The sequence below is a fragment of the Eremothecium cymbalariae genome, chromosome 1, assembly GCF_000235365.1.
Source record: "Eremothecium cymbalariae DBVPG#7215 chromosome 1, complete sequence".
NCBI lineage: Eukaryota > Fungi > Ascomycota > Saccharomycetes > Saccharomycetales > Saccharomycetaceae > Eremothecium > Eremothecium cymbalariae.
Genome location: NC_016449.1, coordinates 820,252 through 834,104, shown reverse-complemented (window position 1 = coordinate 834,104; position 13,853 = coordinate 820,252). Strand labels below are relative to the sequence as shown.

The window sequence follows — 13,853 nt, the reverse complement described above, 5'->3', positions numbered from 1 at the left end:
GAGATGAAGAAGGTTAAGATTTCGATCCAGTTTTGTTTTGTTTTATTTTGTTGTTCATATATATAAGTATATTTATATTTGATTGAAATCGAACTGGACGCTAATGAAAACGAGATGTAATATCAAATTTATTAGACTATATAGATAGATATAGGAGATTTTAGATGACTGGAACAGGAATTCTGAGCTCAGATATTACTGATGATGGAATCGGATGGTTTGGACAAGGTGTTACCGGGAGTTTGTTACGTGAGGCGTATGATAACGAACCTTGGGATTCGGTGAAGGTGCAGGAACAGCGATGTAAGGCGGTAGATCGGAAGTTATTGTTTCAAATATGTATGGTAGAGAACGTAACTAAATCTAAATTAGCGCAAGTTGATGAGTATGGGGTACGACTTAATCCTCGGAAGCAGATGGTTGATCGGATGGGTTCAGCGAAGCACCAAGATCTTGTTACCTCTGTGGATGTAGATGCGGATGATGATAATAATGGGGATAGGGGTACGGGCATGAAAAGCAATGGTGATGGAGGGTGTTCCCCATTGGCAACAGCGAATGAAAGTTATCATGTCTATAAATTAACAGTTCAAGATAAGACCGGGCAGTTGTTTTATTTGATGAATTTGGAGCCCATTGCTGCTTTTAAGGCGGCGATGTTAGGGGGAAAGCTAATTGTGTTACCGGGAGGGATTTTTAACAGAGGGGTGTTTTTGGTTACTAATTCGACGGTACAGATGATATTTGGCCTCATTCCTTCTTGGAATAGTAATAGGGAACAGAAACTTTGTGCGTATCTGGAATATAAACTTGAAGAAGAACGCGAAATGCAATCTACACCTGGAAGGAAACGTTCAAGAAAATAATAACACGAATGATGATGATGATGATACCGATATATAATATATATATATATACTAAATTCAGTCCAATAGTGTGCTCCATAGACCATCAAAATCGGTAAAGTCATGGTATACTATAGAAATGATGTAGCAGTCTTGGTGCATTTGCCTGAGGAATGTGTTTTCTGGGGTATTTCTGGGGAAAAGTTGACTCCATTTTAGCCAAATGCTAAACGCCTCATCTCGCCAAGCTTTGAAGGATTCCTCCTCGATGATTGTTGTTTGCAAAATCTGTGAATTTGGAAATACCCCCCATGTTACAACATTGGCGCTTTGAGGTTCCATGTTTGAGTCAAAATGGCCTGAACTATCCCCTAAGTAATAGCTAAAGCTACCGGAAGATGTTTCTATGCGAGGTTTCAAATCATTCTCCCAAGCATGCTTTTGCACAAATAGCTCTACAAAAGCTTTTTGATATACCACACCATCAGCGGGACCCCAACCGAATATTTTGTCGGAGCTACTGCTGGAATTAGTTGAGGGCTGTGAAGAAAGCGTTAGATACCCTCGGTTGTTTAGTTCTATGAGTTCTTCCTGTATTAAAGCAGTTTCAGGAGATAATCCTAAGTCGCACCAGGGTAATGTGTCGATAGAACTCTCAAGATATCTAGTAAATATGGTGATTATATCTTGGAGGCATTTGGGGGACCCCCAGAGGTTATAGGCCCTTTTTACGCTCACTTTCATAGACGGCCCATACCCATCAATTTCACCATATGCCGGTGATCTAGAGTCACCAAATCTCCCATTAGTAAATTCATCCCAAGTTGCATCACGGCCCAGCGAACCAGAGCCTTGCGATATTGATAGCACAACCTTCCGTGGCGGCGCTCCATTGCATTTTAGATCAAAATTATGTCCTTCAGTAAGAATTACACGGTTGTATGGCCGTTCACTATTCATGCTAGATTGTCTTCTCCTTTTCTTGAGATTTTCGCTGCTTTCTGTTTTACCATCCTCAATGGTAAGATCACCATCAGCTTCAACATCAATTTCGGACGCCGATTCATCTTCAGCAATTGTAGACAATATTTTGGATGATGCAAATATATTTGCAACTGATTTCTCTAGGTTCAGCGTGTAAAAATGGAAACACTTAACACGTCCATTTGTCCTCGTCCAAATTTGCTCAACGATATCAACCATAACCTGAACACCTATTTCTTTTACCTGCATGTCATCACCTCGAACATGGTGAGGGAATCTGTCGAGAACGGAATCTGGAATGGAAGCATGTGACAGCTTTGCCGCCCTATTGAACAATAAAAAAGAATTTACAGGCATCAAACCTGGGAACAATGGCAGAGTTGCTGAAACCTCCTTACGGAATAATTCTTCAAATGCTAGAAACTTTTCAACATCATAAAATAACTGAGTTATAACAAAGTCAGCACCGGCTTCTACTTTCTCCTTCAAGAATGGCAAATCTCTTAAAGGGCTCTGTTCTCTGCCATCCGCTTCACCCTCGCAGTGGCCTTCGGGGTATGCTGCAACACCTACGCAAAAGTCGTTTCCATGATTAGTCTTAATGTATCGCACCAAATCAACTGCATATCGAAACTGCACCAAACCTGCACCAGTACTATCAAAGTTCTCCTCAACAGGAGCATCACCCCTCAAAGCAAGAATATTTTTAATACCTGCTTCTTTCGCTCTCCTTAAAGCAGCATCCAATATACTGTTATCCATGTTCGTACAGGTAAGGTGCATACAAACTGTAAGATTCATGTCTCGTTGCGCAAATTCAGCTAGTTCAAGCGTCTTTTCAGAAGTAGTACCTCCTGCTCCCCATGTCACAGTAACGAATAATGGATGCATAGCACTCATCCGCGCCATACGTGCTAGAAGGTTGTTCTTACCTGGTTCTGTCTTTGGAGGGAAAAATTCCAATGATATGGCAGGTCCCTCTATTTCATCATACAAATCTATGATTCTATACATTTTTGGCCTTGGGAAAGACAAACTTCGCTAAAGGATATAATACCAACTTGGTTATTTAGTTGAATGACTGGTTTATTGGTTCTTTCTTGTGGTTGGATGGTGTTCTTAAATATCGAAAGATTGGTCTCGACTTTTTTTTTCATATTGACGGAAATTTCATTTGTAAGAGACCTTGACATTCACTTATCATCATTTTTGGAAAAGAATGAGGTTTTGAAGGATATATTGTATTTGATATAATTTATGTGTCAGAGCTTATGTCTCTTTTTGTAGTAGATGAATCTGGTGAGGAGGAATTGCAACATGAACTGTCGTGCTTAGAAGATAAGCAGAAGCAGAACCAAGAAGTTTTTCTAAAAGGTACCCAGGAGACGCAAAAATCAGATGCAGATGAAGGTTCACAGGATGCATTGTACCCTCTAATTGCCCGAAGTGCTAGAAGTGACTTACGAGTCCCTGATATCAAGGATATTCGGCCGGTTGAAATCCAGTTGTCGCTGTCGTTACCTTTCCAGCAGATTATATTAGAAAACATGTTGGTTTCTGAGGATTGTCTTTTAATCATGGCTAAAGGCTTGGGGATGGGCCCTGTTATTTCTAATTTAGTGCATGTGCTTGCAACACCTATGAAAATAGATGAACGTGATAAAAGGTCTTTGGTACTTCTGTTGAATGCTACTGACCACGATAATATGAAAATCCAGGATGAATTGATGGAGTTAGCTTGGATATCAGAGGATGAAAACAGCAGGCCGCTAACTATTATAAATGCAGATTCACATACTGTGGATCAAAGAGTAGTAGCGTATTTTCAGGGTGGGATTATCTCTGTTACATCAAGAATCCTCATTGTAGACCTACTCTCAGGAATTGTAAATCCTAATGGTATTACTGGTTTGTTTATATTACATGTGGAACGGCTGTCAAATTATTCCAATGAATCATTTATAGTAGATATTTATCGGGATTCAAATAACTGGGGATTCATAAAAGCAGTAACTGAATCGCCAGAATCTCTGGTAACAAAATTTTCTCCCCTTTTAAGAAAAAATGAAAGATTTAAAACTAACTCGAACATTACTTTGGCCTAGGTTCCATGTAGATGTTTCTTCATCGTTGAATTTTGATAAAAATAATAAGGTTGTAGAAGTTAAAGTATCTCTTACCGATTCTATGAATAAAATACATTTTGGTCTCATGGAATGTCTAAAGAAATGTGTGGATGAGTTGGTCAGGAAAATCGATGATATTGCACTGGAATCTTGGAAGTTTGATAATGCATTGGATTCTAATTTCATGAAGTCTATTCACGCAGAGTTGCAACCCAAATGGCATAGAATATCTTATGAATCAAAGCAGTTAGTCAAAGATATCTCAACTCTTAGAATGCTAATACATGGCCTACTTAGTTATGATGCTGTTGATTTTTACGAAATGATTAAAATCATATTACATGCAAACAAGCCGTCTATATCAAGAAAGTACTCTGAATCACCGTGGTTATTGGTGCCAGAATCTCAATTAGTCATTTCATATTCCAAAAAACGTGTTTACCACAACGATGACTATCAATTAGAAGAACTTCCAAAGTGGGAACAGTTGCTAGCGATTCTCCAAGATATATCCTATGAGCGTGCTTCGAAACCATCTTTATATACTGGTCCAACACTAATAATGTGTTCTAATGAACGAACGCGGAGTCAGCTACGGCGTATTCTTAGTTATTCCATCTGCAAGGAAGGGAGCAGGAAATTAATGATAAGAAAGTTACAGGAATACATCGAACGACGTGAAATGGTCAAGAAGACTGCAGAAGAAATACAAGAACAACAAGTTGAAGGTGAAATCCAATTATCTAGGGCATTTGCAAGAGAAGCAGTTTCTTCTAAAAGACGTAGAGCAAGAGGTGCAGCCGCCGTGGCTGCTGTTACAAAGTTACACAACGCCGCAGGTACTGGTGATGATATAGATTCTAAATTGTCTGCTATAGAATTAGAGCTAGAACAAGAAAGATTGAATGGAGTTGAAAATAACCATTCTGGATTTGATAACTTCATAGAGACAGATCAGCAGGAATACGATGAATTATTTTTAGTTGATGAAAATCCTCAATTTGAACACCTTCAGACATCAGAACAACTTTGGGCTGAGAAGCTTGATGGATATTCTTACGTAGATCGTTTTGACCAGGTTTACATGGACTGCTACGATCATCCATCAGAGGCTACAATTCTCTATGATATAATACCGTCATTTATTATTATGTATGAGCCATCTCTTACATTTATTCGTCGGATAGAAGTTTACAGAGGCATACACTCTAATAATAATACTAAGGTTTATTTTATGTACTATGGCGATAGTGTGGAGGAACAGAGACATTTATCAGAAATAAAAAAAGAGAAAGATGCCTTCACAAAATTAATTAGAGAAAATGCTACATTAGCTCAGCACTTTGAAGCTGCAGAAGATTTATCGCGTTATAAGAACTTGACGCAAAGACAGTTACAAATGAAAAATCGAAAAAATACTAGAATCGCTGGTGCTCAGTTAAGTTTGGAACCATTTAACGAAGTTGTTGTTGTTGATATCCGTGAATTTAGGGCCCCTTTGGCTGGGTTGCTTTACCGCTATGGAATTAGAGTTGTGCCATGTATGTTAACAGTCGGAGATTACATCATCAGTCCCAATATTTGTATTGAAAGGAAATCTATCGCAGATCTCATAACAAGTTTTAAAAGTGGTAGGTTGGAAAAGCAGTGCAAAAGCATGTCGAAATATTATGAAATACCAACGCTGTTATTAGAATTTGATGACAGAGAGTCATTTTCCCTGGAGCCTTTTGGTGACCGGGGTTATCACACATCAACATCCTCCACAGTTCATCCAATTAGCAGTCAATTAATGCGCGAGGAAATACAACTAGAACTGGTAAAACTGATAATGAAGTTACCAACTTTAAAAATCATTTGGTCTTCTTCGCCTCTTCAGACTGTCAATATCATATTGGATCTGAAAATGGGAAGAGAACAACCTGATCCCTCAACTTGTGTAGGAATTGGGAAGTCCCTCAAGCAACAGCAGAAATCCCCGAATACTCAGGAAGACAAGTTTAAAGACTTGTTAACAGTTCCTGGTTTATCCAATATTGATTATTACAATTTGAAGAAAAGGTGTAAAAATTATAAGAGGTTGCAAAAAAAGACGGTTGAAGATATATGTACTATCGTAATGGACAGAGATTTAGCAGAACGAATTGTACAACGTATCCAGAGTGAGAACGACCAACTGGATTATTTCCAGTCTGAAGGAAGCCCAGATCCTGCTTTATAGTTATTTAAACCTGTCGTTGGTATAGGGAAATTAATGAAAATATACAAGTATTCTAAATTTTGATTATATGAATAAGCTAATATATATAACTGCTTATTCCAGTTTAAATCTTATTTCCTTTTTAAAAACCCGAAAGGTTAGATACCTGCAATTTTGCCAGAATCCCCTTGTTTAGGCGATATAATTGTTCCATTTCCCTGGCCATGTCGGAATCAGTAGCAGGATTCATCATCACTGTAATTGCAGCAGGTTCACTTGGAAATAAGTTCGAAATACCCATAATTCCTTTTGCAACTGTAATATTCATCTCTCGATCTGGAGAAATAGACGCTATCTGCATGCTCTTTTCTATCAATAGCCTTACTAACTCAAGGCATTTCGGGCTAATCAGGTTAAATAACGGTTTCAAGTTTTTGAGATTAGAATTTTGAGCGCTCATATTGGACAATGCCTCCCCCAACCGACGAATACTGGAACCTAGGTATTCTTCTGAAGTAAGCCACCAATAAGGAAGATTATTTTCTACAAATGGGGTTTCCTCGGACGGATTGATGAACTTGACCAATGCTAATGAAGCTGTAATTGCTTGAAAAATTATTGCGACCGACTCCTCTATCAGATTGGGCATTTGATTTAATTGCCTAAATGGCACCGTTGATGAGATAAATGAGAAAACGTCATTAAATAACTTGAATTTATGGCTACCGTTATAGCGGCGCAATACCTGTAGACATACTTTACTCTCTGGAGTTTCTTCATCAAAGTTCGTCAACAATATGGATTTAATGTAAGATCTATTTGGATAACCAAGCGACATTATCTTTGAGATCACATCTACTCCATAACAACGATATTTTTCAATCTTCATAGAATATTCAGGATAGGTTAGCCTCAGATTGGTTTGGGATTCCTCTTTTGGCTCTCCAAAGCTCAAAATCAAAAACAATAGCATACATCCATCAACAACGTTGTCTAGCTTTAATAAATGAGACAAATTAGATAGAATAATTATACTGTCTTTCTTGAGGTTAAGCACTTTTCTATGGAAAATAAACTTTTTCATCTGCGTAAACAACATCCATAATAATTCAAAAATGTACCGATTAACATGAACATTATTTGCCATTGCAGTAGCATTTGTGTCATCAAATGAAAGGTTTCTTAGAATCATCGATATAGTTGAAAGCTGATCAATAAAAAGAATATGGGTGTCTTCCGCGCCGCGCTTGTGGCAATCGGTAAATAATGTATCCACTTCATTCCGAACCATTCTTAATGCTGCCATATATGATATTACAGACAACTCATCATCCTTCTTTAAACCATCTGATTTCAAGGAGTCGAATATATAACTCCAGCGCCTAAATTTGGGGGGATCTACCTTTGTGACTGGTATATCCTCTTCATCTGGCCCAATATCCAAAGGCAACTCCATTGGTGTAATAGGATACTGGGAAATATCTATTCCAGTCAAAGAATCAACTTCTATAACAGCGTCCTCCGCAGGAAAATCTTCTTGCTTTTTGTACGCCGTTAATATTTGATCCATCGCTTGATATGTATGATTACAGGATGAGGACGGTTTCGATAATAGTTCCTGAACATTATATGCTTTCTGAATTCCATCATGTGTCACTTTTCTGTGATAATCATTCTTATACAGTCTGTGCAACTTGTCACATGCCAAAATGCATAACGTATCCAACAACTCCGGAGTTTCTTTTAAGGGCACTCTCAGAATATTGTCAGCACTAGTAACCAACAAAGTATTCAATGCTGTATTAATTTCACAGTTATTTTCGGACTGTAAAGCCATAGTGATTGCATGCAGGTTAATGGTGCCCAATTCAGGAGCAAATAAAAATATAGGTTTTACAGCATCGATCTTCTCCCCTAACTGCGCGAGTCCCTTGATATCATATCCATTTTGACCCTCAATTGGTCTTTTAATTGGAACATAATTTCTTATCATTGACCTTTTGTAGACTTTTGGTAGCTTACGTATTTGCTCCTTACGGCGCTCCCGCAGTAGTTCTTGTTGTTCCCTTAGTTGTTCTTCTAATAGAAGTTTTTGTTCTTGCCTTTGTTTTTCCAACTGTAGGTCTCGTAGCCTTTGAGCTTCTTCCTGTCGTCTCCTTTCTTCTTCTAACTCTTTCTTTGTTTTCTTCTTTACTCTGGGCTTTCGTGGCTTCATTTGTTTCAACTTTTGAGCTTCCCGAAGGCTTTGCATCTTTGCTTGGTGAAGGTGGTGCTGGGGTATCATATGTTGGACTATTGGGGCCTGTGATAATTGAGGCTGAGGCTGGGACTGAGATTGAGGTTGAGGTTGAGTTTGAGATTGGGGTTGAGGATGTGTTTGAGGTTGATTTATAGACAGAGGCTGTTGGCGAGGCTGGGGTGGATGAAGCTGAGATTGGACTGGTGTTGGAACCTGCGGCTGGACTTGTTTCTTTTCAAATTGTTCCTGTTGAACAGCCCTTAAAGTCTCCTGCAAACACTGCTGTAATATCATGCGTTTTGTTTGAGTTTCTTTCATCCCATCAGGGGTCATTAAGTATTTTTCATACGACATTAGGGTATTATAATAATACGAAGAAAGCTCTTCATCACTGTTTGGAGCATATATTTGTAGTTTTTGGGCCAGATTCCCCCATTGCTGAATCCTAGTGACATTTTCAGCACCACCCATTCTCTGCACTAGCATATAAAGGATAAACAAGTTGACCCGTATGCCGCAAATTTCCGGACTCGGGTTGAACGGAATGCTACAACGCTTACAGTGCTCCATAAAATATTTCACAAAAAGTTCATACTGCTTTCCATTTAGTTCTTGTGATACACGTTTTTGCACTTCAGGTTCAAAGTTCTGAAGCATCTGCCTTTGATTTGTGGCTTGTGATGCCCCTGGTGTAGATGGTTGGGTAGATGGTTGAGTAGGTGGCATTGTTTGAGTAGATGGTATTGTCTGACGGACATCTTGCTGAGGCTGTTGCACCGGGAATTGCTGTCGTGGCAACATGGATCTCTGTTGCTGCAACTGCTGTAAAATTGGTTGTTGAGGATCCACAAAACTATGTGTACCTTGATCTTCTTGAAACAACTGCTTCTGTTGCTTCAAAAGCTGTAATCTTTGTGGTTGTTGCTTCTGCCGTTGATTATGGGGAAGCTGTTGCTGTAGTAGGAGTTGTTGCTGTTGTTGTGGCATCTGAGACTGCTCTTGCTGAACTTGAGATTGAAGCTGATTCTGTACCTGCTGTCTTTGCAGCAGCAGTTGCTGCTGAGAAGTTTGTTGTCTCTGCTGCTGCCGCTGTTGAAGTGCTGCAAACATAGCAGCACGGTCTGCAAACACATGATTGCCTTTACTGCTGCTCGGTGCTTGACTAACAGGATTTGAATCCTCTGAAATGTCACCCAAAAGAGCCTGCGGCGTTGCCTGCTGAGACAGTATCTGCTGAGGAGATGGAGCAGCTCCTGGGGTAGAATTCGGAGGTCGCTGTACCGTCCCATTTCCAGTACTTATGTTACTTGGCACGGCCGGAGTAAATATAGAAGGAGACATCGATAAAGAAGGTACCCCATTATGATAGCTCGTGCTTTCAGTGTTATTACTATCAGATCTTTTGGCATTCAAACTCGAAATATTATCCGGGGTTCCCTCATTCATATTGCTATTACCATGATTGCCAATGCCGCTGTTAAAAATAGGCGAATTGACATTGGATAGTGACGATCTCGCCAAAATAGCTTGTGGTGTTAGATTTTGAGCCCCCTGTGATGAAACATCTTCCTGAACAGGTGTTGGATCAAAGAAATTCAAATATTCTTCTTTGCTACTCAGCGAGCGCTGTGGCACGTCTGATTGCTGTTGATGTTGTTGATTATCATCGGCAAATACAAATTGCTCCTCCATGGCAAAAAAACAAAAATTCGGCTCCTTATCTATAAAATTCCTCTAAAATCTAATAACCAACATAAAAAGCCACTCTTTGACCCTATAACACAACGCTACAATTGAATCTAGCTCTAAATATTCTCTATTATGAACCTTTCTAGTTGCTTTCGCGAAGCAAGATGTTAGTTAATTGAAACCCCCTTGTATATTTTGAAAAAAATTTACCTGTGATTAATGGATTACAATGTAATTACATACGGTGAATCAATCCCATCAAGAGATAATATTAAAACTGGTTAAATTGCAGACAATGGAGGAATGCGAGGGGGTTGAGATGGCATTCGAGCGAGTCAGGTACTAGAATAGGAATGAGTACCATCTGCGGTTAAGCTTTTCCATGAGGCCTGCGTAGTGACGCATCTCGCCCCAACAGTCACGGCCGAAACTACAACCAGCCATGTTAACAAGGAAGTCGTGGTCCTTTTCATTGTAGAAGTAGCGGGTGTCATCGCTGAAATCTGCGCAAGCACCTTTAGGGAATGCATTGATGCTACGCAGAGGTAGGAATCCGACTTTCTCCCTGATCCATGGCTCATTAGCGTACAAGGTCTCCAAAGCGTCTTGTTCGCGGTGTTCCCAGATCATATGCTTCTGTTCGTATCCCACGGGGTCCCACCACATGTCTAGTAGTAAGGAGCTCCATTCGCTATTCTTGATGAAAAAAGAGCCTAAGTTGAATCCTCCACAGTCCTGAGTAATGAGGAGGTCGATTTGCTCGCTGTAATCGACATATGGAATATCTGGAGGTAGGTCCAATGGGTTAAAGCTCAAGGTACGTTCTGCCAAGGTTTCTAGCCTGCTGAATATGTGTTCCTCTAAACTCTTGTCTGGTTCCATTATTAGAGTACTGCCATCAAGCCACCAAAACCACTCTGCATTCGGATATTGTCTCATAGCTTGTTTCAAAATGTCTATCTTTTGCCAACCTTCCCGATATTCGTGAGAATACCTTTTAGAAATTGTCAAATCCTTAATATCCAACCCATAGCCATGACGTTTGGCATATGCCCTCTTGTTTGCTACTGATATACCTTCAATTGCCCATTCCTGCTCACTCTTAGCCCTTAATACACCTCCTCCCTCATTTGCAGCAAGTATAATAACAATACGAGGGTCTTTCTTCCAAAACGAAAAATCCGTCCCCAACCAGTACAGACCAAACAGCACTGTGAATATAATTAACCCCCATTTTTTGTATTTTGCAAAAGAGACCCTCCCAGCTGATAAAAACCCTGCTTTGCTTCTGAATTTCAGATCCTCTTCAGATTGGTAATCATATGGAACGCTGGAACTCATTGCGGAGTTTAATATCCTAACTTAGCTCTTCAACAGCCTTCAGATATTATAGCAGAGTTTGATAAATATAGTGTTTTATTTAAATATGTAGTGTTTTCAGTTAACCAAACCAATGAAATTTGGGGGCTACGTTTTATTATACTTGAGATAATCTGCTGTATAAATCGTCTTTAGTGATTTTTGAGTCTGCATCCAAGGGACCTAAGAATAACCACCGAAATACAGATCAGTTGAGCTAATTAGCTGGGCCTTTTGTTGTTCAACTAGGCTATCATGCTTCCATGGAGTGCATCGAATGTTTCTTATGGGATGCATGCATCTAAGAGCATGTTCGGATAGCAGGCTCCTCTAACGAAGCGCATTATTAAGCTATAGATTATATTGTATAGTGAAACCTTCTAAAGACCAGTTCCAACTTTTGAAAATAATCCCAAAGGCTTGCGTATTTCTTTACTGGATGTCCAGGGTAAATGTATGTATTATATGCACTAAAGCAAAACTAATTCGGTATGGAAAAATAAGCTGTATTCGATATAGACACTTAAATCAGAAATTAAACTCATCACGAAACTGGTTCAAATCGATATTCTGGACCACCTTTTCAAGTAGATCACGTCTTTCCAAGGCCATAAATGCGCGTTTCAACGTTTCTAGGATGTTGGAAGAGGGAACAGTCCCGCTACCTGCCGACATTACTACACCTTCAACTTCATGCATAGATAACGCAGTGAGTAGCTGTTCAGCAGCTTCTTTATAACAGCCGATATTCATAGAAGAAACGGCGAGGTTATAGCGAGCTCTCACAAAAGCGGGCTTTAGTTGTATGGCCCTGTGGTATGCCTGAATTGCTTCCTCTGAACGGTTTGAATTTGCCAAGGAAGCACCAAGACGGTTCCACATGCACTCATCGTTTGGCCGTACATGCAACGCGGCTTTAAAGCAGTCAATTGTTTTGTCAAATTCATCATTGGCATAAAACAAGACGCCTAAGCCCAACTGAACGTCGGGGTCAATTTCGGGAAGTGTGTTAATGACTTTCAAATATTGATCAGTAATTACTTTGCTCAAACTAAATCTGTCTGCTTGTTCATCGGTACGTTTCTGAACCACTTCCGGGTATTTTGTTTCTAACCATTTGCCCAACATAGTTAATGCGCTAACATCGTAGCCCTCATTTATGTAGCTAATAGCCACTGTCATCATTGCCGTAAGATTGTTAGGATCTACCTTGAGACAGTGTTCGAGGGCATTTATCCCGCTTAGCTCCTTCTCATTTTGCGTCTGCACTAGCCCGAGTCTCAACCAAGCATCCGCATGTTGGCGGTTCTCCTGGACTGCAGCTTCAAATGCCAAGGCAGCCTCGCTTAACTTGGCACCATTCTCCATTAAAATGCACCCAATTTCGTACGCGTTAGGATTATGTATGTACTGATTATCCTGTTCGAATTTATACTCCGAAGTACGTGTAGTCCGACCGGATAAGTAGCGTTGATAATCAACTTCCCAATCCTGGTCCATCTCAGTTCCCAACCCCGAATCATTTGCACGGTCATGTAGATCGTCCCATATTTCTTGGAACTTGTTCTGGTAATCCTCTTCAACCACGATGTTCTCTGGAACAGATGATTCCTGAATGTCCCCATCCGAAATATTTAACGTCTTCTCAACCTCCTGCTCTAATTCCTTGAAGTGCTGATCCCATGCCTCTCTGTTTAACGCAGTTTCTTCCCGCTGCGACTGAGGGGTATGTAACATTCTGGGAATATGCTGATGAAGACCCATGGCTGGCCTCATCATATTTAGAGGCCTATACCCTGCTACATTCCCAATTACACCTGAAGACGCAGAATTCATCGACGAAGTCGATAATACAGGACTCGCTTGATCGGGACTCGCCGTCTTTTGATGAAACTCCTGCGACCAACTACTAATCAAGCCACTATTCGTTATACCTTTATTATTATTCACCAACTCCTTTGTTGACTGTGAAGACATAAAAGTTTGTTGCTGGTGTGCCCCAGAAAGCGATAAAGGGCCCGAAAGAGGTGAACTGATATACCTATTCTCTGCTGCTGTATTCCTACCCATAAACTGTTCCATATGGAGCTTATTAGAGTCACTCACTACAGAACCTGTAGATTTGAACGTATTTCCATCATTTTGGTGCTGGAGGTTCACATGTGTGCCATGTTGCAATGTTCTATCCTGTTGCGTGCGCTTGGTTAACTGCGCTAAAGGATTAGCACCAACAGAACAATCAGCACTCATCTTACACTTATCAACTATTAGTTTCTCTCACTTAACCTCGTTACAGAATCAACTACAACCTTTAAATGTGACTTGTAGTAGCCTTAGCTAACATTTTGCTAATTCGGGTTTTATAGTGTGTACGGTTTTCTGATTTATTGGAATTCCGTCCCCGCCTTTTA

At 40.0% G+C, this 13,853-nt stretch overlaps 5 protein-coding genes and 1 further gene across 5 annotated transcripts; 2 read left to right on the top strand and 4 right to left on the bottom strand.

Moving 5' to 3' along the window:
* Positions 1-164: 164 nt before the first annotated feature.
* RMI1 (Rmi1p) lies at positions 165-866 on the top strand (the record flags this gene model as incomplete). The annotated part of the gene is made up of 1 exon (XM_003644399.1): positions 165-866. One exon carries the CDS (start codon positions 165-167, stop codon positions 864-866), a length of 702 nt encoding a protein of 233 aa, XP_003644447.1.
* Positions 867-923: 57 nt separating this feature from the next.
* MET12 (methylenetetrahydrofolate reductase (NAD(P)H) MET12) lies at positions 924-2,843 on the bottom strand (the record flags this gene model as incomplete). Its single annotated transcript, XM_003644398.1, has 1 exon — positions 924-2,843. One exon carries the CDS (start codon positions 2,841-2,843, stop codon positions 924-926), a length of 1,920 nt encoding a protein of 639 aa, XP_003644446.1.
* A 257-nt stretch (positions 2,844-3,100) lies between these two features.
* Positions 3,101-6,176, top strand: Ecym_1399 (the record flags this gene model as incomplete).
* Positions 6,177-6,297: 121 nt separating this feature from the next.
* Positions 6,298-10,086, bottom strand: SWI1 (Swi1p; the record flags this gene model as incomplete). Its single annotated transcript, XM_003644397.1, has 1 exon — positions 6,298-10,086. The coding sequence occupies one exon, from the start codon at positions 10,084-10,086 to the stop codon at positions 6,298-6,300; it is 3,789 nt and encodes a 1,262-aa protein (XP_003644445.1).
* Positions 10,087-10,425: 339 nt separating this feature from the next.
* Positions 10,426-11,424, bottom strand: MNN10 (alpha-1,6-mannosyltransferase; the record flags this gene model as incomplete). Its single annotated transcript, XM_003644396.1, has 1 exon — positions 10,426-11,424. The coding sequence occupies one exon, from the start codon at positions 11,422-11,424 to the stop codon at positions 10,426-10,428; it is 999 nt and encodes a 332-aa protein (XP_003644444.1).
* A 546-nt stretch (positions 11,425-11,970) lies between these two features.
* On the bottom strand, positions 11,971-13,692 carry PEX5 (Pex5p; the record flags this gene model as incomplete). Its single annotated transcript, XM_003644395.1, has 1 exon — positions 11,971-13,692. The coding sequence occupies one exon, from the start codon at positions 13,690-13,692 to the stop codon at positions 11,971-11,973; it is 1,722 nt and encodes a 573-aa protein (XP_003644443.1).
* Between the last annotated feature and the right edge of the window lie 161 nt (positions 13,693-13,853).